The sequence below is a fragment of the Suncus etruscus genome, chromosome 12 (assembly GCF_024139225.1).
Source record: "Suncus etruscus isolate mSunEtr1 chromosome 12, mSunEtr1.pri.cur, whole genome shotgun sequence".
In the NCBI taxonomy this organism is placed as follows: Eukaryota; Metazoa; Chordata; class Mammalia; order Eulipotyphla; family Soricidae; genus Suncus; species Suncus etruscus.
In genome coordinates, this window is record NC_064859.1 from 19413044 (window position 1) to 19440916 (window position 27873).

The following is a 27873-nucleotide window of genomic DNA, read 5'->3' on the forward strand; positions in this document are numbered from 1 at the left end:
TATTATTAGAATAATGTCTTTTATTTTTCTTAAATTCCATAGATGAGTGAGACTATTCTGTGTCTATCTCTCTCCTTATAGATTATTTCACTCAGCATAATAGTTTCCATGTCCATCCATGTATAGGAAAATTTCATGACTTCATCTCTCCTGATGCCTGTATAATATTCCAGTGTATATATGTACCACAGTTTCTTTTTTTTTTTTTTTGGTTTTTGGGCCACACCCGGCGGTGCTCAGGGGTTACTCCTGGCTGTCTGCTCAGAAATAGCTCCTGGCAGGCACGGGGGACCATATGGGACACCGGGATTCGAACCAACCACCCCTGGTCCTGGATCGGCTGCTTGCAAGGCAAACGCCGCTGTGCTATCTCTCCGGGCCCGTACCACAGTTTCTTTAGCCATTCATCTGTTGAAGGGCATTTAGGTTGTTTCCATATTCTGGCTATTGTAAAAAGCTCTAAAATGAATATAAGTATGCAGAAGGCATTTTTGTATTGTATTTTTGTGCTCCTACGAGTGGTTATTGCTGGATCATATGGGAGTTCAATTTCCAGGTTTTTTTTTAGGAGTCTCCATATTATTTTCTGTAAGGCTGGACAAGATGGCATTCCCACCAGCAGTGAATGAGAAAATGGGAAGAAGAAACGAAAAGACACTTCCTCAAAGAAGAAATACAAAAGGCATAAGAAAAAATGCTCCATATTGCTATTCATCAGGGAGATGCAAATCAAAACAACAATGAGGTACCATCTCACACCACGGAGACTGACACACATCACAAAGAACAAGAACAATCAGTCCGGGGCCGGGCGGTGGCGCTGGAGGTAAGGTGCCTGCCTTGCCTGCGCTAGCCTAGGACGGACCGCGGTTCGATCCCCCGGCATCCCATATGGTCCCCCAAGAAGCCAGGAGCAACTTCTGAGCACATAGCCAGGAGTAACCCCTGAGCGTCACAGGGTGTGGCCCAAAAACCAAAAAAAAAAAAAAAAGAACAATCAGTCCTCACTGTTTTGTTGATGGCCATCCCTGTCTTTAAAGGCTGCTCAAATTTTATCCTTATCTGGAAAAAGTTCTTTCCTACCTGTTCACTAAATGCTTACTACGAGCCAAATACTACCAATTCTTCATATTCTGTTATAACATTGGTTTTGACTCAGTCTATCCTTATGATCTTTATGAAACTTCTTTTTTATGCTATGCTAGTAGATATTTAATCACCATTGGCGCTATCCTAAACTATAGTTTTGTCTTTGTACAGCTTTGCAGGAGATTCATTTTCAGCCGAGACCACGCTGGACAGCTTTCTGATCTGCTCCACCCTGCAGTCTTGGTCAAAGAGAAACAAGTCTCTCTGGAATATCACTGAATTCATTTTGAGCTGAGAAGCCAGTGGTTGCCTGTGATGGGTTACAGAAGCGCAGCCAATGAGCCAAAGCACATCTCCATGGCAACTGGAGATTCTGCACATCATTATCTGATCTACACTCTAGTGGATGAGTTGGGTCATTTTTTTTTTTCTTTTGCCCTGTTTTGTAGACCTTGTCACTACCAGATCATTATTCCAAATGTGTCTTGTTCTTAATGAAAGGATTCTCTTGGGGATAGTATGCCATTGTAGTTTCGACTGGTCTTGTAAGTCACCCTTAGGGATGGCTGGCTGTGGCTCCTTCTTACTCCATCTGAGTTTCTTTTTTTTTTTTTTTTTTGTTTTGTTTTTTTGGGCCACACCCGGCAGTGCTCAGGGGTTACTCCTGGCTGTCTGCTCAGAAATAGCTCCTGGCAGGCACGGGGGACCATATGGGACACCGGGATTCGAACCAACCACCTTTGGTCCTGGATCGGCTGCTTGCAAGGCAAACGCCGCTGTGCTATCTCTCCGGGCCCCATCTGAGTTTCTTAATAAGGCTGTTCTCTGTATTATAAGAGTTGTGCCTGACTATATGAATGCCATGACTCTACCAAAGAGGCAACACCCTCAGATGCTGAAGAAACAGGCATTCATTTGTAAATGTGTAAGTTAGAAGTTTTATCTTTGGGGTCAGAGCAATAGCCAGCTGGAGGGTGTTTGCCTTGCATGTGACCAGCCCAGGTTCAATTCCCGGCATCCTGAGCCTGCCAGGATTTCTTTTTTTTTTGTTTGTTTGTTTTTGAGCCACACCTGGTGATGCTTAGGGGTTACTCCTGGCTATGTGCTCAGAAATCTCTCCTGGCTTGGGGAACCATATGAGATGCTGGGGGGATCGAACCATGGTCCTTCCTACGCTAGCGTGGGCAATGCAGATCTCTTACCACTTGCACCACAGCTCCAGCCCACAGGAGTGATTTCTGAGTGCAGAGCCAGGAAATCCCTAAGCACCACTAGGTGTGGCCCAAAAACAAACAAAAAAGTCCTATCTTCGTACACAGGGCAGGCAGGCAGGCCACCCATTCTTACTAAAGACTGTCTCATGATTGGTCTGTTTTCTCTTTTCTGCTGATTTCTATTTTTTTGTTTGTTTGTTTGTATGTGTCTGGGCATACCTGGTGGCATTAAGGCATTACTCCTGTCTCTGCATTCAAAAAATCACTCCTGGTAGGCTCAAGGAGGACCATATGGGATGCTGAAGATTGAATCTTGATTGGCTGTGTTAAAGGCAAACACTCTCCCTGCTGTGCTATTGCTCTGCCCCCCTCCCCCCCCCCCCCCCCGTGCTATTGCTCTGCCCCCCCCCCCCCCCGCTGCTTTCTAGATGTTATCGCTTAAAGGTACTAGAATGAATGAGCTGCCAGCCCAACTGCCCAGCCGTCATGGGCACTAGCTGAGGGCATCACTCTGACATATTCACAAGCTAGCATGAAAGTAAAGCTCTTGTCTTCATTATGGCAGCAACAGAACATGATATGAAAAGGCACTAAGATGCTGGGACTCCGCTCCAGAGTGACTGGGAACCAAAGGCTCTAGAAAGAATAATGCCCAGGCCCTGCTCTTGCCTTGTTGTAATATCAGTCCCACAAGGATCACAACAGTGTCCTTTGAAATTATATTGCAAGAGAGCTGACCTTTTTTGTACAGAGCCTGTCCATTCTTTATAAAATTAGACTCTTTGTCAGATAGAGAAGGATAGACATAGATGATCTCACTCATTTGTGGGTTATAAAAAATAAAAGTTGTATGGCAATAATATCCAGAAATAATAGGAAAGAGGGCCAGGAGGACCAGTCCAGGGTAAGAAGCTTGTCACAAAGAGCAGTGAATGCAGTTAGGACAAAGAAGGTATCACTGTGACAATGAGAGAGAGTTCTCTGGATGAGAACTAGGTGCTGAAAGGAGATAAAGTGATATGCATGTACCCTTTCAGTAACAACAGTGCAAACCATAGTGTCAAAAATGAGAGATTGTGTGTGAGAGAGAGGAGTGTATGTGTGCGTGCATGCGTGTGTGTGTGTGTGTGTGTGTGTGTGTGTGTGAGAGAGAGAGAGAGAGAGAGAGAGAGAGAGAGAGAGAGAGAGAGAGAGAGAGAGAAAATGTCAGCCTCAGAGACAGGTGAGGGGAGGATGGGAGGGAAACTGGGGAAACTGTTGTCAAGAAATGTATTCTTGGGGCCAGAGAGATGGCATGGAGGTAAGACGTTTTTGCCTTTCATGCAGGAGGTCATTGGTTCAAATCCCAGCATCCCATATGGTCCCCTGAGCCTGCCAGGAGCGATTTCTGAGCATGGAGACAGGAGTAACCCTGGAGCATTGTCGGGTATGACCCAAAACCCAAAACCAAGAAAAAAAAAAAAAAAAGAAATGTATCCTGGTGAAGGGTGGTGGATATTGTATGACAGAAACTCAATCATGAACAATTTTGTAACCATGGTGCTTAAATAAAATATAATTATAAAGAACTAATAAAAAATTAGAATCTTTTAAACAATGAAATTGCAGAGCATAATTATGTCATCAATGCCAGGTCCCTCTTGCTTGCCAGCCCCCTTTCCTATGCTTACACTCAGAGTGATGGTGGGTGGGGTCACCTTTCCTTAACACTGGGAAGTTTGGCTCTCTGGGCTCTAGTCCCAAGTACTGTGGGACAGATGGGGCATTTGGTGAGTTGGCTGAATGTGATGGTTATGGCTGCCTTATCTCTTTGAAATTGGGCAATTGATAGGAGATTCCTCAGGGGCAAAAGGTGGTTCTGGCATGGGTCAGGGTGCTGGCTTCCCACAGGGCAATATGATGGGCTAGGAAACTGGGGCTTCCAGTCAGCATCCCTTTATTCTGCTTAGGACTTCTGGACCTTCACCACAGCCATTCACTCCCTCCCTCACTCCCTCCTTTCCAGATGCCTTCAATTCTCAGGCCCCCAAATGACCCTGTCATTAATTATGATGCCAAATAATTTACAGCTCATGGCATTAACACTTCTAATGTTTTCTGGTCTTTGAGATGAAACATAGACATGCGTTTTTACAGGGCTATTTTTGTTTTTCAAATGAAAGGTGCCATATAGTGACACCTTAAAGCTGTGGCTGTTGGCCTGGATCAGTGGTGCAAGCAGTAAGGTGTCTGCCTTGCCCGAGCTAGCTTAGGATGGACCGAGGTTTGATTCTCTGGCGTCCCATATGGTCCCCCAAGCCAGGAGCAATTTCTGAGTGCATAGCCAGAAGTAACCCCTGAGCATCTCTGAGTGTGACCCAAAAACCAAAACCAACCAACCAACCAAACAAACAAACAAACAAAAAAAACCCCTAAAACAACCCAAAGAACAACTGTGGCTGTGAAGTAAAGTAGCTGTTGCTAGCCTGGTTGTACTCAGGGCAGGTGGTGCCACCAACCCAAGCTCGCATCCATCAGGAGCCCACAGCCTTGGGCCACAGCTTCCAATAAGTGTGATTCTTTTCACCTCCCTCTGCATCCTGGAGGCGCACACTGCTTTCTGTTTCATTGCCAAGGATTTTGGAAAGGGTGCTAGGGAGGAAGGCATTTCGGTGTACCTGCCTGCGGATTCCTCACACTCTGAGGAAAAGAAAGAAAGGGTGGGGAAAGCTTGCATCTGCCTTCCCCGGAAATGTTATTCTAACTCAGCTGTGCTCTTTGGACAACTTTTACTGGGCGCCCACCGGATTCAGCTGTTGTCTGAAATGCATGTTTATTCAATCATTAACGAGTATTTAGAATACAAAAGGATGAGTTTACTTTTTTTTTTCAAAGCTACATGATTAGGCTTTATAAAAATTGAATGACAGTGTGGCATCTGTTACTGTTTGGATCATTATAACTGGGTTTCCATCAACTCGAAATGACTCGCCTGCTAATTCTCTAGCACTTTCTTTGCCCCCTAAGCTCTTCTCTCTCATCATCCACTGTTGGTTGCCACCCAGAGGGAGAAGTTGAGGTGAGTAGAAGGAGCCTCGGTTGCCTTCCCTGGGGGATACTGGTTCTGTGTGGGGCAGGGAAGGCCAGAGCTCGGCACCTTTGTGCGCCCCTTTGACTCATGTCTGAGAGTTAACAGCAGAATTTACTGTGACTCCTGTCACTTGACCCAGGGTCTAGCTCAGTTCACCTCAACAAACCTGGGCGACATTTCACACCATTTCTGTGACTTTCTAGCCCACTGATCTCTTCAGGGATGCATTTTTATGGTTTCAATGAAGAGACAATTCCAATTTTTGCTTTTTTGAGCTTGAGGAACCTCCCCTGCGACTATCTCAGCATCAGAGTGGCTGTTTGAGCTTCCCGTTCATTTTGACTGTTATGGATTTCAAATAAACGGGGACACATGGCAACTGGAATATGACATTTCTCTCTCTCCCTCACTCTCTCTTTCTGATGGATATGTAGGAGTGTCTTTACATTCGATTATGTCTATATCCATAAAAGGAGAAGCAGTTTTATTGTCGCTGCCAGACAGAAAGATTATACACATTGCTAATGGGAAGGATGGATGACAACAACTTCTTCCTTGATCCCGATAGTGAGAAATTTCTATTAACTGCAGTCCCAGCAGATTTAGAACCATTTCCTTTAGCAAACAGCACCCAAAAAAAAAAAAAAAAAGGCAAATCAAAGTTTGAGTGTTTAGTTTAGTTGTTGCGTCAGACTTAATTTTTGGGCTTATCCATTGGAAAAGTCCTGACATTTAAAGTGTGTGTGAGTGTATGTGTATGAATAAACTTTGAACATCACTTTCTAAAAGTATCTGATGCCTGAGAGTCCCAGTGCTTAAGATCTATTCTGTTTGAGTGGACTTCTCTATACCACCTTGTGCTACTACCAAACTGCGACTTCTAAATACAAACTTGTGCTCCTACAAAATTATGACTTCTGAATACAAACTTCCATATTACCCTTAAACACAATTCCCTCTACACATCTGGTTAAAAATCAAAGCGCATGTATACACTAAATTCTAATTATACATGTGGTTGACCAACTGATTCTACTCCCATTACATGCCCCTACCCCAGGGACCAATCACGGTCTCCCTCCCTGCTGAGCGTGGTCAGAGGAACCAGAAGGAGAAGGAAGGTGCCAAGGGCCAGGATGAGACAAGGTGTGGGTTCCATTCAGCTGCAGTATTTGGGAGAGAGGAGGAAAACAGTCCTCCTGGGCCATCCTTAAAAACATCCTAACTTCATTTCTCTTGGGGCATGTTCAGAAAATGACACAAAGAAGGCCAAATTGGATGGGCTCTCAACACCCAAATGCTGTGGCCTCATTAGCTTGAGGAAGTCCAAGGAATATATGAGGAGGATCAGGGTCAGGTGGGCCCTTCTCAAAGCCAGCACAGAGGTGATTCAAGGACTGTGCTGCTCTGTGGGTGGGGTGAGAGTGGGAGGGAACCAGAGGGGACAGAATGGGGGGGGGCATACCCCTCTGGAGGCTTTGAGCTCTCCTGTGCACTCCCTCGGCACAGAATATCTCACTGAATCTTAGAGGCCCCTGGGACATGGGAACAGGTGGGGTGACTTCATTCTCTCACGTAAGGCAGCTGAGACTTGGCAGCATCAAATCTCCTACACTTTCTTTTTTGTTGTTGTTGTTTTCTGGGCCACACCCAGCAATGCTCAAGCATTACTCCTGGCTCTGCACTCAGCAATTTCTCCTGGTGGGCTTGGGAGACCTTATGGGACGCTAGGGATTGAGCCTGGGTCAGCCGCAAGCGAGGCAAACACCCTCCCCTCTGTGCTATCGCTCCAGCCCACCCCCTTCACTGTCTGACTGGGTCTCTCTCCACTTGTGACCTTCGTGAACACCCCCAGATCTCTGGTGCACCCCTTTCTGTAGGCACGCAATCAACGGTGAGCCTGAATACAGGATTCAAGCTGAATCCGTGGCATCTTTCGGGACAATTCTTCCAAGTTTGTCCTTGGCACAAAATTCTTTCACGAAAAGCTTAAATAGTTTCCAGCATTCAACATCTCTCATTTGTCAAGTTTGGCAAGTCAAAGACATTCCAGGGTTTATATTTATGCACGCACTTCTTGTTTGTCAATGTTAGGATGGAATAATGGGACTTGGGGGTCTGGGGTTAGGTGAAGAGACAAGATTTCTTTCTCTCTCCCCCTTTTAGACATTGTGGTTTGCAATAGTATTACTGAAGGGATATCATACATATCACTTTCCTTCCTTTCAGTACCCAATTCTTGCCCTGAGTGTTCATTTCCAACTCTCATTGTCACACTGGTCCCTTCTCTGCCCTAACTGCACTGCCCTTCTTTATGCAAGCTTTCTACCGTCTCCCACAGAGGCAGGCAAGGGAGAGGGAAGAGGGGAGGGTGGGATCGCAACAGGGTGTGTGGGAAATGTGCCCTGGTGAAGGGAGTTGGATATTGTATGACTGACACTCACCCATGAACAACTCTGTAAATGTAACTCACTGTGATTCAATGAAATAATTTAGATAAAAAAAAAACAAAGCAAAACAAAGAGTGCAGGATTTTTTTTTCTGTATAAAGAATATAGCATTTTATAGCACACAGCTTTCAGGAGTAAGTCACTATTATAATTTACAAAACAGTAGATTGTCAGAATTTGGAGGTTTAGAAATGTCTCCGTAATGACATTGACCTTCTACTTCCCAAATGCAAGGTCACATGCCTTGGCTATTCCAGCGTTTCCCAAAGTGGGCAGTGATGCTGAGAGACACTAGAAACCTCAAGTAAAATGGTGTGTGTGTGTGTGTTTCAATAATAGAAGGAGATTTCTGGGAGGGGGACACCAAGCAAGCAATCTTTTTATTCTGAAAAGGGTGTAAAAGTTCATAAACATCTGAGGTTCTCTAGGTTATTTTACCCATTTAAAATCTCCACCTGGTGGGGCCAGAGAGGTAGCACAGCAGTAGGGCATTTGCCTTGCATGTGGCTGAACTGGGAGGGACCCAGCTGGATTCCCAGCATCCCATATGGGCCCAACCTGCTAGGGGCGATTTCTGGGTGCAGAGCCAGGAGTAGTACCTGAGCACCGCTGGGTGTGGCCCAAAAAACCAATCAATCAATAAAGATTTAAAAAAAAATAAAATCCCCACCTGAGCTTGCTCTTCAAGCCTGTGTTCTCCCTTCTTGTTTATAAGTCTTTTTCTGCTTTTCCCACTCTGGAGAAGCCTGTGTTATTTCTTGAATCTCCTTCCTCTCTTCTTAAATACACTTCATTCACTAAAAACTTGTTTTGCTAACATAACTACATCCAAACACAAGTTTCTTCCTGGCCTCTAGCATGGGTTCATAATTGAATTCTGCTCCTTGTGTTAGGATGGGCCACATCAACAGTGATAGACAGATAGATAGACAGACACACACACATACTCAAGCCCCCTTCAAGCTGTTGCCCCCCTCAAGCCCCTTGCCCCACCAGTGACCGAGCGTCAACACTCACATGTCATCAAAGACGAGTTTCTGCCTCTTGCAATCCCTGTGGTCGTTGGTGCCTGGTGACCATGGCTCTGTCTGCAGCCGTGACTTGTGAAGAATGTTTTCAGGATTGTTGTGAGCAGCTTTCTAAATGACACACAACAAACAGCACTCTGAGAAGCCTGGCTGAAGTAAATGCATCCAATGAAAAATGCCTTCAAACATTCTTCCCAATGGGCTGAAGCTATAGGAAAGCACGGAGGGCATTTGCCTTGCACATGGCCAACCTGGGTTTGATCTCCAGCCTCTCATATGGTTCCCTGAGCCCGCCAGGAGTGATTCCTGAGTGCACAGCCAGGAGTAGTTCCTGAGTGCAGTTGGGTGTGACCTCCCCCCAAACCAAAACCAAACCAAACCAAAAAATGTTCCTTCTAAACCTAAAGCCCTGAAAAAGAATTCTGCACTTGCCCTCTGTCCTAGGTCCAGAAGCAGAGGAGACAGATGGGATCCAGCTGTTACTGGTCCAACTTCCTCAGGCCTCAGACCTCAGGCCCAGCAGGCTGATAGGAACAGCTTGAGTAAACTGCACTTGTGAATTATCCAAGCATAGAAGGAAACTCCACTTCCAGAGCTGGTGACCAGGAGGTCTTAGCCTGGTCTAAGAAAGGGCATGCCTAAAAAATTCCATGTATGGCCTATTTGGTAAATGAATTCTCAGAACCACTAATTGTCATCAACATGACAAAAAAGGAGTCCTCAGCTCATGTAAGGGCTGGTTGCTGCCAATAGCGAAAAATTGGAAATGTCAAAGGGAATTGGTAGAAATGGTTTTTAAACCATTTAAAAGAGGAAGACCAGAGATAGCACAGTGGGGAGGGATACTGCCTCATGTGCAGCTAACCCAGGTTTAATCTCTGGTATCACATAGGGTCATGAGCACTGCCAGGAGTGATTCCTGAATGCAGAGCCAGGAGCAACCCACTGAGCATCACTGGATGTGAACCCCCCCCCCCAACAAAATAACCACAAAAGAAATAGGAAGACTATTAATTCATTAAAATAAATTAATTTTTATTTAATGAATCTATAAGGTAGATTCATTAGCAATTCTATTTCCTGGGGTACCAATATTTATGGAACCTGCTGTGTGTAAACATGAGGACCATAGAACACTGTCTCTCCTGAGTGCAGACAAATGCCTCTTTAAACAGGGATTTTGGGTAGATAGTACTGCAAGGAAGATGCTTGTCTTGTATGTGGCAGGCCTGGATCCAATTCCCTAGCAATGCAGCAGTGATCCTTGACCTGAGCTGGGTGTAAGATTTGAGCACCCCAGGTAAGCTCTCCAACACCAAACAAAAACAAACACAAACCAAACACAGACCAGTTTTGATATGTAGCTTCCTTGTTTCTGACCCCTCAATTTCATGTTTGTTTGTTTTTTTAATTTCAATTTGACTGGGAAACATCAACATACCGGGAGGTCTCCTCCATGAGACTGCAGCTGGTTCTCTGCCTTATGCTTTTTGTTGGATGGGGCAGAAGCAAAGAGGCTGGTGCCATTTGATCTGCAGGACGATGTCAAGTCCTCGCTGGAGAATTTGTGTTTGGAGGCGTCGGAGAGGGGTGAGATGGGTGAGCGCAGCATTTTCTCATTTTTATTGATTGGAATTGCCAAGCTGAGAAAGGAAATCACAGGAATGGAATGCCATACATCCAGACAGGGAAAAGAGAATGTTTTCTATATGACTTGAGCTTCCCATTCAAAGCATGTTGGTTGCAACAATCTGTTGGGAAATTATTATCCCAGGAGATAATTTCATGACACCAACAATAACACATAATAAAGTGAACTCCAGTCATTGTTTCTTTCCTTTTCTTTTCAAGAGGAATAGTAATTCAGAAGTTAACATTGAATTAAATGAGAATAATCAAATTTTATTATCAAATGTTTTCATTCAGGGAATCCCAGAATAGAACTACAAATAATTTTTTCTAATAAGGAAAGATAGAAAGCAATGGGAATAATCATACGCCTTTTCTTCTCCCACGCTTCTGGGCATGTGCTAATTGTGACGAACAGGTTAAATAGAATGCGGAACATAAAATTCAACTTTTCTTTTTGGTTTTGGGAGGCCACACCCGACAGTGGTCAGGGGTTACTCCTGGCTCTGGGCTTAGAAATTATTCCTGGTGGTCCTCGGGGACCATATGAGATGCCAGGGATTAAATTCAGGTTGGCTGCATGCAAGACAAATTCTCTCTCTACTATGTTATTGATCTGGCCCCAAAATTCAACTTTTAATTATGTTTCTGAGATGATTCATCATTGATTAGAATACATATAGAATAGCAAATGTTTTTTATCATTAGAAATTTTACTTTCTGATTTCCAGCTACTTATTTTGTCTCCAAATCAACCATCTGTGCCTGAATGTAGCCAGCAGAGAAAGAGGCACTGATAATGGAACCTTGGCAACATAGAGAATATTGTCAGCATTTTCTGCAACAATTTTCTCTGAAAAAATCTAAGGCAAAATACAGTAACCTGCAAGAAACTCAATCACTTACTGGGATCATCCAATAGTTAAAAACCCACCTAATGAATATTCTGTTGTTTTTCTTGCAGTTAGGCTTGTGTTGACTATCACAGCCAACAACCAAAGTCACTTAAAATGTCCTTTTGTTTGGGGACAAAATATAGAAATAATAAATACAGGCCTCTGGAAGAAATATATAAAATCATGGTTCTTCTCTTTATTTCTTTTTTTTTTTTTTTTTTGGTTTTTTGGGCCACACCCGTTCGATGCACAGGGGTTACTTCCTGGCTAAGTGCTCAGAAATTGCCCCTGGCTTGGGGGGACTATATGGAAAGCCGGGGGATCGAACCATGGTTCTTCCTTGGCTAGCGCTTGCAAGGCAGACACTTTACCTCTAGCGTCACCTCACCAGCCCTCTTCTCTTTATTTCAATGTGTTTAGGTACTACGGCTGCTGTTGTGTTAATGGTGATGGCTTTTATGTTCAAGATTACTGGTCCTTCATCACCACAAAGCACCCAAGACTGTCCATCATGGTCCTCACGTCACTCTAGCCCACCTTGTCCTCCTCTCTTCATCACTATGTGGTAATCTCAGTTCTGGAGTCAAATGTTTGTCCCTAGGTGCCATCTGTTCCTGTTTTGATTCTCTATCCTAAGGCATATGTATAGGAGAGAACTGAGGGAACAATGCTGGCCCCAAAGCTCCTTGTGTCTAAATGGCTCAGAAGTGAGGAGACAATTCTGGAAATGGCCTAGGAAAGTCAACAATGGCTCATGTCATGTTGAAGATGACATTCATGCAGATGGATGTGAAGGAGCTGAACAGAACTGATTGAAAGGTCAGTGAAAACTAATTCCATGTGCCAAGTGATTTATAAGATTATTTTTTGTTTGTTTTTGTTTTTGGGCCATGCCCAAGGATGCTAAGGGGTTACTCCTGGCTCTGTTCTCAAGGATCATTCCCGGCAGGCTTTAGGGACCATAAGGGATGTTGGGGATTAAATCCAGGAGAGCCACATGCAACTGCACACAAGTGCCCTCCCCTCTACTGTAGCTCCAGCCCAATTTTCAAGTTGTTCAACATTCTCTTTATAGGACATGCCCTCAGCTTACACTTGGTGCTGACCTGTGGTCCTGGGTCCAGCTTAGGAGGAAGTCCCAGGCCTATTGGTACTCAGGGGTCACCAAGACCATACCTGGTGGTCATGTATGTGGTACAGTGGGTCAGGGAGGAAGACATGGGCCAGTGTGCTGGGAGCAACATCAGGCTATACCTAGGCAGGGCATTTGTTCTACACTTGAGCCATCTCTTGGGCTCGTTAGGTGATTTTCTGGGATGTTTTCTTGGGGCCACTTTGGCAACATCAGGTTTACTTTTGGTGAGGTGCAAGGGGAAAGGTTCTGGAACTTGAGAGTAGGCATGCAGGAAGGACCCTGTGTGGCCAGGGTCACAGTGGGTAGGCTGCCTACCTGGTGCCAACTCAGGTCCCTCTAGATGAATGTAAATGTCTTTACAGTGGTGCTCAGTGCAGGCAGTAGTGCCTCGGAGGACCATGAGGATGACAGAAGTCTGGGTGCAATGATAGTGCCGTCTGTTAATTGCTTTAAAGAAGACTGTAAAGGGGTCAGAGCACAGCAGGGAGGACATTTGCCTTGCATACAGCTGACCCAGGTTCAATCCCCGGCATTCCATAGGGTGGTCCTCTGAGCCTGCCAGGATCAATTTCTGAGTGCAGAGCCTAGAGTAATGCCTGAGTAATTCCAGCTGTGGCCCCCAAATCAAAACCATAAAAAAGAAGACTGAAAATTGGGGTGGTTAGGGATTTCTTTTTCTAAACTGGTGGCCAAGGACATTCAAGAACCTCTGTGTTTTGGAACACAAAGCTCTCACATCAACAGTGTGATAGGCATGTAGTTATTTCTTTTCCAGTTTGTATCTTCAAGCTGAGCAAAGGGAATATTTTGGGGTCCTCCTGACATGGGGATCACCTTGCATCTGTCATATTAACTGGAGACCAGATAGCAGAAATCACCATGTTTCCTGGGAAACTTGTGCACTGTTGGTATCACTTCACAAACACACAGTCTCAGAGCTGGACCATTCTGTCAGGTCAAGAGTCAATGTTTGTCCTGCAACCCATGGGTTTGGAAGGGAAGAAATGATGCCTCCATTTCCATTATTATCCTGGTGAAACTGAGCATTTCCCATACACGAGGCCAGAAGCAAGAGGAGGAAGGCAATGGGGATGACACTGGATTATGTGTGGGCTTGTATCATCAGCAAAAATCACAGGTCATTGTTTTTCTCTTTGTTTCAATTTTTGTTTCTTTGGGGTCACACTCAATAGTGCTCAGGGTTTACTCCTGGCTCTGTATTATTCAGAGGTTACTCCTGGAAAGTTTGGGGGGCATAGGAAGTGCCCAGGATTGAACCTGGGTCAGCTGCATCCAAAGCCAATATTCTACCTGCTGTATTATCACTCCAGCTCTGATATTTTCTCATCACATTACAGCTGTTGCAGACATAATTGTCACTACTAAGAAATCATGGTCGCTGCTAGATCTACCGGAAGTTCTCCTCAAGGTCTTATAAAGTAGCATCTTAAATATCTACCAGATATTTAAGAACCTTTTGGAATCGTGTGATCCTCACACTCCCCCAATATGTGAGATCCCATTCCCTGTACATGGATGATGTGCACAGGTTCCCCCAATTCCTGCTCAGACCTGGGGTTGCCCCAAGGCTCTCTCCTCATGGTACCTCACAGGAGAGTCTCTATGCTATGAGCCTCCACGGTCCAATTTCCTCTGCGGGTTTTAGCACAGCTTTTCATCTCATCCTAACCTTTCGGTTTACATTTTTATGTGCTGTGCTGAAGCATTAATCTGCCTTCAAAGTTCTACGTGCACAGCTGGGAAGAGGGAGGAGAGTCTCTGCAGCAGGAAAGTGGTTTCTGAGCTGAGAAATGACTTTTCTTGATGCAAAGAGCCTCTATGACTGATGATATGCTTTCCCCCTTCTAATAAATGTCTGAATCCTGCCTGGCTGGGAGCCATTTGTCACAGATGGAAAGCAGGGCACTGTGCATCCAACTGGCACCCCACCCCTTTGAGGAGTGCTCCGATGGCCCTTGAACCCTGCAGACACACATTGTGTGAACAGCACAAGTTTGAGACTTTTAAGTGGGTTCCCACACCCAGTTTCTTTTTTTTCATTGAGGCAATTCATACATTTAGCGCTTCTCATCAATTTACTGGCTAATCAGGCATTGGTTCAATAATTCAGCTATTATGTTTTCATAGGAAAAGGTGTATTTTGGAGAACAATGTAAATCATAAAATGGTCTTTGGGGTCTCAGGTGCATTGGTAGTGTCAAGAAAGAGCAGAACTGGGCCCGGAGAGATAGCACAGCGGCGTTTGCCTTGCAAGCAGCCGATCTAGGACCTAAGGTGGTTGGTTTGAATCCCGGTGTCCCATATGGTCCCCTGTGCCTGCCAGGAGCTATTTCTGAGCAGACAGCCAGGAGTAACCCCTGAGCACTGCCGGGTGTGGCCCAAAAAACAAAAACAAAAAACAAACAAACAAAAAAGAAAGAACAGAACTGGGGTTGAAGAGATAGCACAGTGGTAGGGTGTTTGCTTTGCATGCAGTTGATCCAGGATAGACAGTGGTTCGAATCCTGGCATCCCATATGGTCCCCCGAGCTGCCAGGAGCGACTTCTAAGTGCAGAGCCAGGAGTAACTCCTGAGTATTGCTGCTAGATGTGACCCCAAAACCAAAAAACCAAAAGAAAAAAAAAAAGAAAGGACAGACTAAATATCCAAGCCAGAGTAAACAACACTGAAATCATGAGACCCAGACTTGAACAACCAAACTTAAAAAGGTCCCTATTATGCTGTCGGGCTGGGGCAGAGGCAGTGGTATGTAAAGGACTCTGGGAACACTGGTAGAGGGAGGCTGACACTGGTGGTGGGATTAATCCTGAGACACTGTATGTTTGAAACCCAACTATGAAGAACTCTTAAAAATTAATTAATAATAATATTTTTATTATTCAAGCACCATGTTTGTGGTTGGGCTTTAGCTTTTGAAATCATAATGGTTTAAATAAAAAATTAAACGAAAAGGTCTTTGGTGCAGAAAAGTACCACTGGCCTCTGCACAACTCAGGGTGGGGGTGGGGACAAGGGGGGGCCAGGGACTGGGGGCTGTATTATATTATAGGTTCTATCTTCAGGGCTGGAAAATTCACATCCAACTGCCATCCCTATTGGCTAAGTCCACAAATATGGGGACCAAGGACAGAAAAACAACGTATACATAAATGAATTCACGCAGCTCACACTCAAGCTGCTGGGTTGAACTTATACATGAAGTAGCCCTAAATATTTGCCATAGGTGTAAACCAGAGAAGCATATTTGTGGGTCCAGATTGGGGCTGGAAGGTAGAATAACATAGTGATTAAGATCCATGCCAGGCATGCCTCAACCCTAGGCATGCCACACAGTTGCCAGGGCACTGCCAGTGTGGCCTTGGAGGGACCCAAGCACCGAAGAGCCAAGGGAAGGCCCACTAGCCCGGTGGAGGGACCCAGATCACAAGGTGGGAGGCTCTCCCATCAAAACAAGCCGACTGCCTCCAGCATGACAGTGGGGGTCAGAGCAGGGTTCCCCTTTGGTGTCCTTCAGCACTGCTATAGTAGTCGCCCAGCTCTGTCCAGCACAAGGCCCAGCGACCAGCTGTTCTAACCCAGCAGGCAGACGGGGTTTTCAGTCTCTTCACATCTCTGTAGGCCGTAGGCCACACGTACCTATTGATGCTCATGGTGCAATGGCTGGCAGACAGGCTGGCATTGGCAGTGGCCAGGCGTGAGGAGCCCTCCTTCTCACCTGTGGCCTTCTTGACCTCTCTGTAGTCATCGTCATTGTCACACTACACAGACACAGATGAAAAGCAATCAGATAGCGTCCAGGATGTTCATGAGCTCCGGCTACCTGCTTCTACAGAGCAGAACCTCCTGAAGCAGTGCTCACACAGCTTCTCTGGGGAGCATCTGCTGGCAATGCTATCACAGACCAGCACCTGCCCCTCACATTGGACCGGCAGCACAACTGAGGAGACAATCTACCACGTTTTCAATCTTTCCACTCTGCGGAGGCAGGACTGTGGACCCCTCCCCCCAAATACAGAAACTACCTTCCTGCTTTCAATCTCTCTATTGCTAGTCCCAGATGGTGCTGGCATGTCAGGGGACAAGTGCAGGATATGTGGCCACATGTGTGGCTCTGACCCACCAACCAGAATGGACGGAGCAATGGGAACGGGCTCAGCCCAACCAGTGGAAGGTTTTGAAGGTACAGCAGGGCCAGTCCCCTATATGTGTCCCTGACCCTTTCCCTGTTCCTCAGTGCAGGAGACCACGGTAACAGCCTCTCTAACAGGGACAGCCTTTCCCCCAAGCTCAGCAACGGGGCCTCATTCCCAGAGTCTCCCTGGGAAGACGTTGTCTGGGAATGACCTGAAGCAGTCGATTGTACTTGTCGCACTAATATAGCTGAACCTACAGACGTAAAGTTGGAATCGAGACCCAGGAGTGCAGAATGATGGAGAAATGAAGTCATGCCTGATCTCAACACTCATCTCTTCATGTGTTTGTTTGTTTTTGGCCACACCCATCGATGTCCAGGGCTTACTCCTGGCTCTGTGCTCAGGGGGAACAGATGGGGTGCCAGAGATGAAAACCGGGTCAGCCACATACAAGGCACTGTACTCTCTTCTCTCCAGCCTCTTCAACTCTTAGAATTTACAGAAAACTAAGAAAACTTAGTTTCTAAGAAACTAAGAAGGGGTTGGAGCAGTGGCGCAAGGAAGGGGTAAGGCCTCGCTAGCCTAGCATGAACCGTGGTTCGATCCCCTGGCGTCCCATAGGGTCCCCCAAGCCAGGAGCGATTTCTGAGCGCATAGCCAGGAGGAACCCCTGAGTGTCACCAGGTGTGGCCCAAAAACTAAAAACCCAAGAAAACGAGTTTTACAGAAAACCCGTGTCCTGTACGCATTGCATTGCGCAATTCAGGAGCACTGCTGGAGCAGCTGCGAGTGTGGGCCTGCCTGCCCAGGGCGCACCCCACACCTACACCTGTCCCTTACCTTGCGTTTCCTCTTGGATTTGGGCAAGGCCTTCTCGGGCAGGGCATCGGTGGCGTGTCCGTGTCCGGGGTGGCCCTGGGGGCCGGCGGGCGTGCAGTCCGCCGCCTCCTTGGCTGCGGGCGCGCTCAGGACCCCGGGCTCGGGGGGCAGGTGCTCTCCGGGGACCCTGGCCAGGAGGCTCAGGTCGATCTTGACCCAGAGCGCGCGGCCATCGTCGCTGTCCTTGAGCGGCGACAGCAGCTCGTTGCGGCCGAAGGGCACGAGCGTGTAGAGCTGCTCGTCGGGTTCCCGGGCCACGTCGCCGCCGGTCCTGGCGCTGATGGAGCCCACGGGCGCGCGGGGCCCGCCGCAGCCTCCTCCACCGCCCAGCGCCGCCTCCTTGAGCCGCGCGTCGGGCGGGCCCGCACCCGGCCCCGGCGCCTTGGCCGGCGGCGGCTCGTCCTGCTCCGACTCCGGGTCCGAGTCGGACGAGGACGACGACGACGACGAGGACGACGACTCGGTCTCGATGAACTCCCTGGACTTGGGCGCGATCCTGCCCAGGCCGCGCGTGCGGCGCTTTTCGCAGGGCAACGCGGGGCGCGGCTCCTTGCGGTGGCCACTGCGGCCGTTGGCACAGGGCTTGCTGGCCTTGGGGGGCTCCGGGGGGCCTCCCCCCGCACCCGAGCCCAGCGCCTCGGGGGCCGGCGGGGGCTCGTCGGGCCTTGGGCAGGGACCCCCGTCGCCCCCCGCCCCGGGCCTCTCCACCGGCCTCTCCGCGCGCCGTGGGGGCTTCTTGCCGGCCGACCTGCGCGCCGGGGCGGGCGTGCTCTCTGCAGGACCCACGGCGGGGCCCGCGGCGGGAGGCGACTTCTGCTTGCCCGCCCTGCTGCCCGGGGCCTTGCTGGCCGTCCTGGGCCGCTGCTCGTCCTTGCAGGCGCCCTTGGGCTCCTTGTCCCGCAGGCCCGTGCCGTGGCCACATTCCGGCGCTCCCTGGTCCTTGCTGGGTGGCGCGTAGTACGGGGCGCCCTCGGGCCCCGGGCTCTCGTGGTGCACCAGAATCGGGGGCGGCTTGTGTGGATTCACCTTGTTGAGCCATTTGTCCAGCTGCCACTTGTTGGAGGACGCGGGCTCGGCCTACAAGCGGAAAGAAAGCATGGTTCGAGATTCGAGGCACGCAGCGCATGGAGGACCAGGCCGCCGGCCCGCTCGCCCTCTCCACAAGGTGTGGGTTAAGGGCGCAAAAGGGCACCCTCGGGTGGCCCCAAGGAGGTCAGGTCGAGATTCTTTTAGGACCCACCGTCTCCATTTGGTGCTGGACAGGGCGCAAAAGGGCACCCTCGCTGGTTCCAAGGTTCCAAGGAGGCCAGGTCGAGATCCTTTCAGGACCCACCATCTCCATTAGGTGCTGGGTAGGGCGCTAAAGGGCACCTTCTGTGGTTCCAAGGAGGCTAGGTAGCAACCCTTTCAGGACCCAAGGATCTCCCACCCATGAGACGTGCCAGAAAAGGGGATGAAGCTCAAATAAATAAAAGCACACATGGGGCCGGAGAGGTTGCGCTAGAGGTAAGGTGTCTGCCTTGCAAGCGTTAGCCAAGGAAGGACCACCGTTCGATCCCCTGGCGTCCCACATGGTCCCCCCAAGCCAGGGGCAATTTCTGAGCGCTTAGCCAGAGTAACCTCTGAGCATCAAATGGGTGTGGCCCAGAAAAAAAAACAAACAAACAAACCCAAAAGCACAGTGGGGACCTGATGTGATGGGAATGAAGCCGATAAAGGCCAGATTTGGGGCTGGCCCGAGGCCAAAGGCAGTGGTTTTCAATCTCAACTATCTTTGAAGAATATTCAGGCAAAATGAGCAGAGGATTGGGGGGGGGGTGTGATGAGGGGACACTGGGCCTAAGAGGCACCTTAAAAGCCTCCTGTTAAGGAAGGTAGACCTGGCCCAGGTTGCTTCAGAGTAGCAGAAAACGTATTGGCTCCCAGGAATGTAAGGCTGTGAACTGGCTTCAGAAACTGAGTTCCCTCAGGCCGATTAGAGCAAACCAGCTACACAGCACAGACTCAGCAAATTAAAGCTACTGACTACCATGGTGATTTCCACCCCACAAACTTTTTCTTTGTTTTGTTTTAATCTCTAAGGGGGATCTTTTACTCTGAAAACAAAATGCAAAATGCAGTTGTACCCTTCCCAGCTGGGAGAGGTCTACCACAGGCTGGGCCTTCAGGGGCAAAGAAGAGAGAACTCTCTGGTGGAGGAAATGACAGGGGCTTCCCTTTACCACCTAAGAGCTGGAGTCTTTGCAATTATCTCTGACATTTCGAAGGAAATGTCACCTGATAAACCTCCCTCCTGCGAGTTAGTGTCTCCTTAGGCCCATTAGGACTTACAGGTCAATATAAGGAGATTCAAAGTTCCTGAGTTTAATCTTCAAAGAGGAACCACTTAGGTGGGAGTAATCCCCCCACCCCCAATTTTGGCAGAACTGAAGGACTCAGGCTGGCCACTCTTGGCTGGGTATCAGGGAGGGAACTCAGGTCTGCAATGTGCCAGGTAAGTGCCTTCCCACTGTACTACTGGCACTCTAGCCCCCACAAAGGAATTTTCTGGCCCTGTGAGCTCCACCTTCACCCACCCACCTACCAGCTGGATAACCCAGAATCCTGTTATTTCCCAATATTGTTATTTCTTTTTCTTTTATTTTTATTTATTTTTTGGGTCACATCCGACATCACTCAGGGGTTACTCCTGGCTCTACACTCAGAAATTGCTCCTGGCAGGCTCAGGGGACCATATGGGATGCCGGGATTCAAACTGCGTCCTTCTGCATGCAAGGCAAACACCTTACCTCCATGCTATCTCTCTGGCCCCCCAATATTGTTATTTCTAAATATTCTAAAAATCTAAACAAAGTATCCCATCAAGTCAGTTTTGTAGAGGTTCATTTTAACACCTCTATTTAATTATTTCTTAAATTCTTGCTAGGATGTCAGTTCTGTGGAAAATAGGAATCTCTTCTTCTGGGTGAAGTCAGGATTACATTAGCCTTTTTTTGTTTTGGGGCCACACCTGGTGATTTTCAGGGTTATTTCAGGTTCTGTACTCAAGAATCACTCCTAGAGGGCTTGGGGGTCGATATGGGATGCCAGGAAGCATAAACGTGAGTTTAGCTGTGTATAAGATAAATACTGTACCCACTCGACTATCTCTTCAGTCTCACTTTAAATAATTGTTTTGGTTTTGATTTTGGATCATAATGGTGGTGCTCAGGGCTTACTTAAGGCTCTGGACTTAGGGATCATTCCTGGTGGACTCAGGGGACAAAATGGGATATTGACCTAGGTCAGTTGCATGCAAGGCAATCTCTCTACCCACTGCATTATACTACAGGCCCCCAAAGCTTTATTTTATTCTTTCCTTACAAATCAAAGTATACATGCATAGATTCAGAAATCTGAGAAGTTTTCTTTCAACCCTTTCCCAAGAGTCTCCATGCTCTGAATTACTACTTAATTTTCTCCTCTTAAGCAGAAATTGTAGGTTCTATTTTTATTGGTAAGTTGTAACATTTTATATGAGACAACTAAATCTTTCCCATGGATACTCATCAGAGTTATAAAAGGCTTCATTACTATTTGTAGGCAAATGATAATTTTTCTTTCTCTATTTTCACAAAACAATTAAGAGTATTTTATGAATGTTTCTAGCCTTTGTCCTTTTGGGTCATCAGAGAGTGCACAGAGGGAGGAACCCAGTTCTATGTGATCTGTAAAGCCCCTTTCCTGGGGTTAAGGGTGGCCCTGTGTTCTGAGGACTCAACTGCTTTGGGAAATAACCAGATCCAGAGAATATTTCTAGTCAGGAAAGTGTAGGCTCATGGGAAATTCTTGGAGGTCCAGATGGCAAATTTTAGACACTGAACGATGAAGTTTGTGTATTTGTGTATTTGGTGGGGGGATTGATGTTAATCTCTTAGTGATGCTCAGTCAACCAGCTCATTCTTGGCCAACCAGGTTGAGGAGTTCAATGCAAGAGCCCCAGAATGTGGTGCTTAGGGGCCTTCTGGGCCACAAGGTGTGTGTGTGTGTGTGTGTGTGTGTGTGTGTGTGTGTGTGTGTGTGAGAGAGAGAGAGAGAGTGAGAGAGAGAGAGAGAGAGAGAGAGAGAGAGAGAGAGAGAGAGAGAGAGAGAGAGAGACCACATGATTTGGGAACCCATCTGGGGTCAGCCACATGCCAGGTATCCTAATTCTCTATTCCCTGTATTCCCTGAGGAGAAGAGTGACAAGGGCCCAGCGTGGGATCCATAAGGAGGCTGATAAAGCCAGACAGCTGCCGCCTTCTTACCTCGGGGCTGGAGTAGTGGGGCGCCTTGCTGGCCTCACTCTCACTAGAGCTGCTCTCTGTCTCCGAGTCGGACCCCGAGCTGCTCTCCGAATCACTGGATGAGCTGCTGCCACTGCTGCTGCTGCCACTGCTGCTGCGCCGGCTGGAAGGCACAGAGGCCCTGCAGGTGGCCTGCTGGACCAGGGTGCTGCAGGGGAGGGGGACAGGACAGGGAGGGGGAGAGAGGAAGAGAAGGAATGGGGAAGAAAGGTAAAGGAAGGGGAGGGGAGGAGAGGGAGAGGGAGAAAGGAGAAGGGACAGGAAGGAAAGGGAAGGGAAAGGGAAAGAGAAAGGGGAAGGAAAGGCAAGTGAGTAGACCAGAGTGCATAGTGGAGTGGGTATCCACCTGCCTATGGCCACACATCTGTGCCCTGTAAGTCAGGGGTACTTGTGAGGGTCACGAAACTACCAAGCTATATCAGAGGCACTGTGAGGGCCTCAAGATGGCTCTCGTCAACTGGGTGGGCTTCATCCAGGTGGGGCATCATTTTAGGATGACTCTACTTTGCAGCTGTTTCTGGGAATGGCTTCGGTGAAAATGTCCTTCCCTAAATACAAGGAAATCCAAAAATGCTCAAAATATTTCATAAAGAACAAGAGTGTCTCTCTGCTTTATCTGAGGATGGGGGCTGGGAGGAGGAATTGCATTTGCTTCATGCTTTCAGCCTTTGGAAAGGTTCTGGAGCCCAGAGTGGAAGTGGCCAGAGTGAGAGCCCAGGTTCCCACACTGCTCCAGCCCAGTGGGGCACTGTCCCCATGTTCCCAGCAGCACCGAACACTGTGCTGGCTTTGAAGAACAGGGAGTCACCACTCAAACGTAATTAGATATTCTCGGCTTTAAAATCCAATGCTGGTGTTACAGCATTTCAAATGAATACTGGATACACATATTTTGAAATTTGCCAAAAAAAAGTCACTGTTACAAAGATAAGAAAACCCTATGCTTTGTAACAGTGATTAATTTGCCACAGAAATTGCAAACAGCCACACATCCATTCATCCATCCAGTGCCTGAGCCAAAAAGCAAGTTCTAGTACTCAGACAAGATACTACATCTTCAAAATCCTTGATAGATTTTTATTGAAACACACCTAGGGGTCAAATGTTAAACCAGAAAATTCACTGATTTTTTTGAAGGAGGAGAGGTTATCAGGCCTCACCCAGTGGTGTTCAGGGAACTATTCTGAGTTCTATACTCAGGACTAGCCTGTGTTGGTACATGGAAAACCATACATAGTCACACATTTGAGTCAGACCAAATTGGCAGAATGCAGGCCAAGGGCCTGCCCACTGTTTGCCTGCCTCTCTTTCTCTCCCTTTTCTCCTTTTAGATACTGGTTTGCAGTACTGTTACTGAAGCATATATCATGGAGCACACCACTTTCCCTCCTTTCAGCACCCAGTTCCTGTCTGGAGCAATCACGGATGTCTTTCTGGTATTTCCTTAATGTCTCACTGATCTGTGTCTTCAGAGTGTCCCCTGATTACCTGAGTCACTCCTTTTATTGTTGGGGACTCTGGTGGTGACAGTCACTAGCTCTGTGAGGAGGCCACTCCCCAGACACTACACCTGAGTCTTGCCAGGAGCAACCCCTGACCACAGAGCCAGGAGTAACCCGAGTACTGCTGTGTGTGGTGCAGTCTCTGCCACATAAGAATGATGAGCACTATGAGCAGAATTTCACCCTGTGGAAAGGTCAGGAATGGTCGAAATATTCATCACAGGACACACGCTCTTACATTCTGTGCACCAGGAAAGGCTATGACCAAGCAAACAGTCTAGCAGCAGAGTATTAAATAATGAGATGCCCTCATGAGAGAAGCCTCAGACCCTGTCATTATTATAGACATATCAGTGCTGAACACTCATCAGTGTGAAGAATTTCCATGTTAACTCCTCAGGACAGACACAAGGAAATAGCCTCCAGGATGCCTGAGAAACACCTTGGGCAGCCAAGGCCTGGGCTCTGCCTTACCCTATAAGTGGGTGGTGTTTTGCTGACAGGGTTTCTTCTCTTATGAATCAGAGAAGCACAAATATCTACACACAGTTTTGACTTGGGGGCGTGGGGTCTTCCCAGAAGGGCTGGGGAATACCAGGCCTATACCCAGGGGGTGTTGAGGACCCCAGATCATGCCAGAGACCAAACTCAGGGCCTCTTGTATGGCAGGAACATTCTCCTGTCCTTTTGGTTCTCTCCCTGCCATGATGTGGGGTCATGAAGCAACTGTTTGAGGAAAGCTTCTTGACTAGCCATGAGGGGTCCAAACAGATAAAGATGGAGGAGCTGGGCTTGAGAGGGAGAAATGGGAGAACTCGCTTGCAGCTCAGTCCACGGCACCACAGTTGGTGGCCTGAGCAATGTGAGGAAAGACCAAGGCATGAATCCCATTAGAATCTGGCATGCCTGGTCCAAGGCAGGCCCAATGCAAGTGTCCTGGCTCCATGCTAAACCCTTTGCCTTAGCCATGCTTCTCTATCATTTCTCAAGAAATCGAGTACCTATGGAATCAAGCTTAATCAACATGGATTGTCTTTGACAGTCTTTTGGCTATAAAATGGCATGATTAATTAAGACACACATTCATATACTTCTTGAATTGAAGACTTAGTTAAGCCATTTTAATCTTATAGAAACCCAATTCTGAGTTAAAAAAATGACTTTAGGACCACACCCAGTAGTTTTAATCCTGACTATACTAAGAGAGCACTCCTGGTGGTGCCCTTGGGAACATATAGGATACTGGAAATCAAGCCTGGGTCAGCCACATGCTAGGTATGTGCACAACTGACTGTACTATCATTTCTGCCCCTAATTTCTATATATTTTGTGAGAAGCATCCTTATTGTTTTTCTAGAAAGCTGAACCAGAGGACAGTTCCATCAGAAGTGAATGAAGATACCTTCCCCATGTCTTGGCCACCACTGGTTGTTTTGTTCTTTTTCTTTTTTGATCTGTGCCAGTCTCTCTGGTATGAAGTGATGTTTTATTATTGTTTTGGTTTATATTTCCTGGATGGTTAATGATGCACAGCATTATTTTCAGATGCCTTTTTGGACATTTTTATTTCTTCTTTGAAGTAGTTTCTGTTTATATCTTTCCCCCATTTTAAAAAAATAATTTTTATTGTGACCAACGTGAATTATAAATCTTTCACAGTAATATTTAAGGTACATAGTGACATTGAATCAGGGGGATTCCCACCACCAGTGTTTTTACCCTATAAAGCTCTACTAGTGCTTTAAATCATAGTGCCTCAATAAACACATATTTACAAAAGATTATTTCTGATACTTCTTAGTAAGAGAAGCACTTGGGTATTCTTCAGTTTGGTTTTGTACCTTTCTATCTAGGTATTCTGTGTTTATTTTATTATTATTTTTACTTCGAGATGTAGGTCATTGTAGTAGTTTGAAACTTCCCTTAGATTAATAGTTATTTGGAAAGTTTTTCTTCACTTCAAGATGGCAGTTAAGAAGAGTAACATTATATTTAGGCCCCCAAATAAACATGGTTTGTATAGATGAGCTTATACAGATGAGCTGCCTTTATTTTGGAGGCAGCTTCTGGGGTGAATTTTAAGGATCAGAGAGATGATAACCAAAGGAAGGAAGTCAGGACAGCCCATCCATCTTCATCAAGGATGGGACGGCAGTAGGGAATGTTCTGGGAGAGTGGAAGATTATAAAGACTTATGCTGCTTGTCCCAGACATCCCTGAAATATTCGGCTGGCCTTGGGGGAGAGATAAAAGTCAACAGAACCAGCCACAACATGCAGGAGAGAAAATCAGTCATACGGGAGCTCTGTAAACCTGCTGATGTTTTGTAGCATATGGCATTCTTTCTGGTTCAAACCAAATAATTCAGAGATCCTCCATCACAGGCCATTTATTCATTTGCAAGGAATGAGAATAGGGCCAAGATTCCATTTTTATTAAAAAATAATTGAGACGAGCAATGGGTAATAATCAATTTCAGACATCAGAGAGCACTATGGGATTCCTCAAGGGGCCAAAATAGTTTATGACACTAAATGTTACAGGAGATTAATAATCACATAATTATTTTAGAATTTTGGATCACACCTGCCAGTGCTCAGGGATTACTCTGCATTCAGGAATCAGTTCTGGCAGGCTTGGGGACCATATGGGATGCTGGGAATCAAATCCAGGTCAGCTGCATACAAGGTGAGCACCTCCCCACTGTGCTATGGCTCTGGCCCCTGAGATGGAAGGGTGAAGAAGGTTCAGGTTATTGAGCTAAGAGCAACTCAAAGCAGGAGACATGTTCTTTTGTGGATGTACTCTGACCAGGTGTGGAAGGCCTGAGAGTGACTGTTGTGCCCGAGAGTGCCACCCTCAGACTGAGATGAGCAAATTAGAAGCCCAGGAAGTCTGATCATCCAGTTGAGGGGAGGATGGATAGATGGTCCCACAGTGCAGCCTCCGGGAGAGTGCCTGGTAGCAGGGTTGCAGCAGTTCTACCCAGAAGACAAGTGCATTTTCTGCCTCCCTTGGGCCCTGGTGGTGGCCTTTCCAGTGGTGTCCAAAGGACACAGCTTTCCATCTGCTCTCAGCTTGTCTTCAGGCTGCCCAGCCTCACTGCATGCCTTCACATTTCAGAAGACCAGGCCAGAGGGAGCCAGATTCTCTCCTGGGTTCCTGCCAGGCGGGTGTCTCTTTGCTGTCTGTGACTTAACCAGTCCCACTATGGGGACTGTGAGAATATAAACTGGCTCAGACCTCTGAGTAGCCACTCTCATGATTGGCCAGACCCTAAGAAGCAGGTCTTTCAGTGCTGGGGACCAGGACAGAGAAGAGGCTGGCAAGAAGCTGGCTAAGGTGCTCGTTCTCTCTCTCTCTCTCTTTCTCTCTCTCCCTCTCTCTCTCTCTTTCTCTCTCTCTCTCTCTCTCTCTCTCTCTCTCTCTCTCTCTCTTTCTCAGATGTGTGGTCTTTCTCTCAGGGAAAATAGGTCCTCTCTTCCTTGGGAATGTGTGTTCCTGGGATGGAAGCCTTCAAGGGGTACCCAGGTCCTTCCTGTCTAAGACCCTGTGGTGCTCACTAAGACAAAAATGAATAGAGGGAAATTCCATGACAGGCCCAGGTTCTGCGTGTTTCTCTCTCTCCACCAACAACCGTCCCCACGTGGTAACCATACTGGTGTCTCTTAGGACACAGAGTTTTAAATAAGTTGGTGTCCAATGAAATGAAAATAATTTTAAATTAAACTTGCTTCTCCAGTAACTGCTTTTATATTATAAGATTTGCTGACATCCCCATTGTATTATTATTATTATTTACATCCAGAAACAAAGCTGGGCAATGAATGATGAGTCTGAGGGAACAAGACAGAAGGCTTAAGAAATGGAACTTGATATAGTGGGGAGGGCCTTGCGATGCATGCAGCTCTACTCAGGTTCAATCCTGAGCACTATATATGGTCCTCCAAACTCTGTCAGAAGTGATCCCTGAGCACAGATCCAGAAGTAAACCCTGAACCTCACCAGAAATGGTCCCTGAGTGCAGAATCAGTAGTAAGCCCTGAGCATCACCAGGAATGACCCCTGAACACTTAAGTGCCACTAGGTGTGTCCTCCCCAATCCAAAGAAAAACAACAAAAAGATAACTGGAACCCAAGTACCATTCTTACATCTGATCAGTGAGAGCCTCAGGGACCCCTAGCCACAGTCATGGAGGCCAGGCCATACCCCCAACCCATTTCCTGCAGCTCGTACAGGTCAGCAAGAAATCTCACTGACCTCTGTCAGAGGTGGGAACAAAAAGGGACTCTAGACAATGGTCACAAGGAAAAATGTGCTTCGAGAAAAAAAGACATAAATTCAGCCACCAATGGTCAGGCACAAATGGTGCCCAATATCCAATGGGGCTTGGACAGCAGCCTCAGCCACTGGACATGGAAGGTCTCATGTGCTCTGTGGGCACTTTGAGAGCAAGGGTTTAGTTAGATGCCTCTATCTGAAAATGGTAACATATCTGCA

General features: G+C 47.1%; 1 protein-coding gene across 1 annotated transcript in view; it reads right to left on the reverse strand.

Annotated features, from left to right (window-relative positions):
• Positions 1 to 27873, reverse strand: part of AFF3 (ALF transcription elongation factor 3) — a 478778-nt gene that overhangs the window by 23291 nt on the left and 427614 nt on the right. The window contains exons 13-17 of the mRNA XM_049785039.1: positions 21832 to 22018; positions 17507 to 18622; positions 16170 to 16291; positions 10293 to 10494; positions 8841 to 8962 (exon numbers count right to left, since the gene is read on the reverse strand). Coding sequence (XP_049640996.1) covers positions 8841 to 8962; positions 10293 to 10494; positions 16170 to 16291; positions 17507 to 18622; positions 21832 to 22018 — 1749 coding nt within the window. The remainder of the gene's footprint in view (positions 1 to 8840; positions 8963 to 10292; positions 10495 to 16169; positions 16292 to 17506; positions 18623 to 21831; positions 22019 to 27873) is intronic.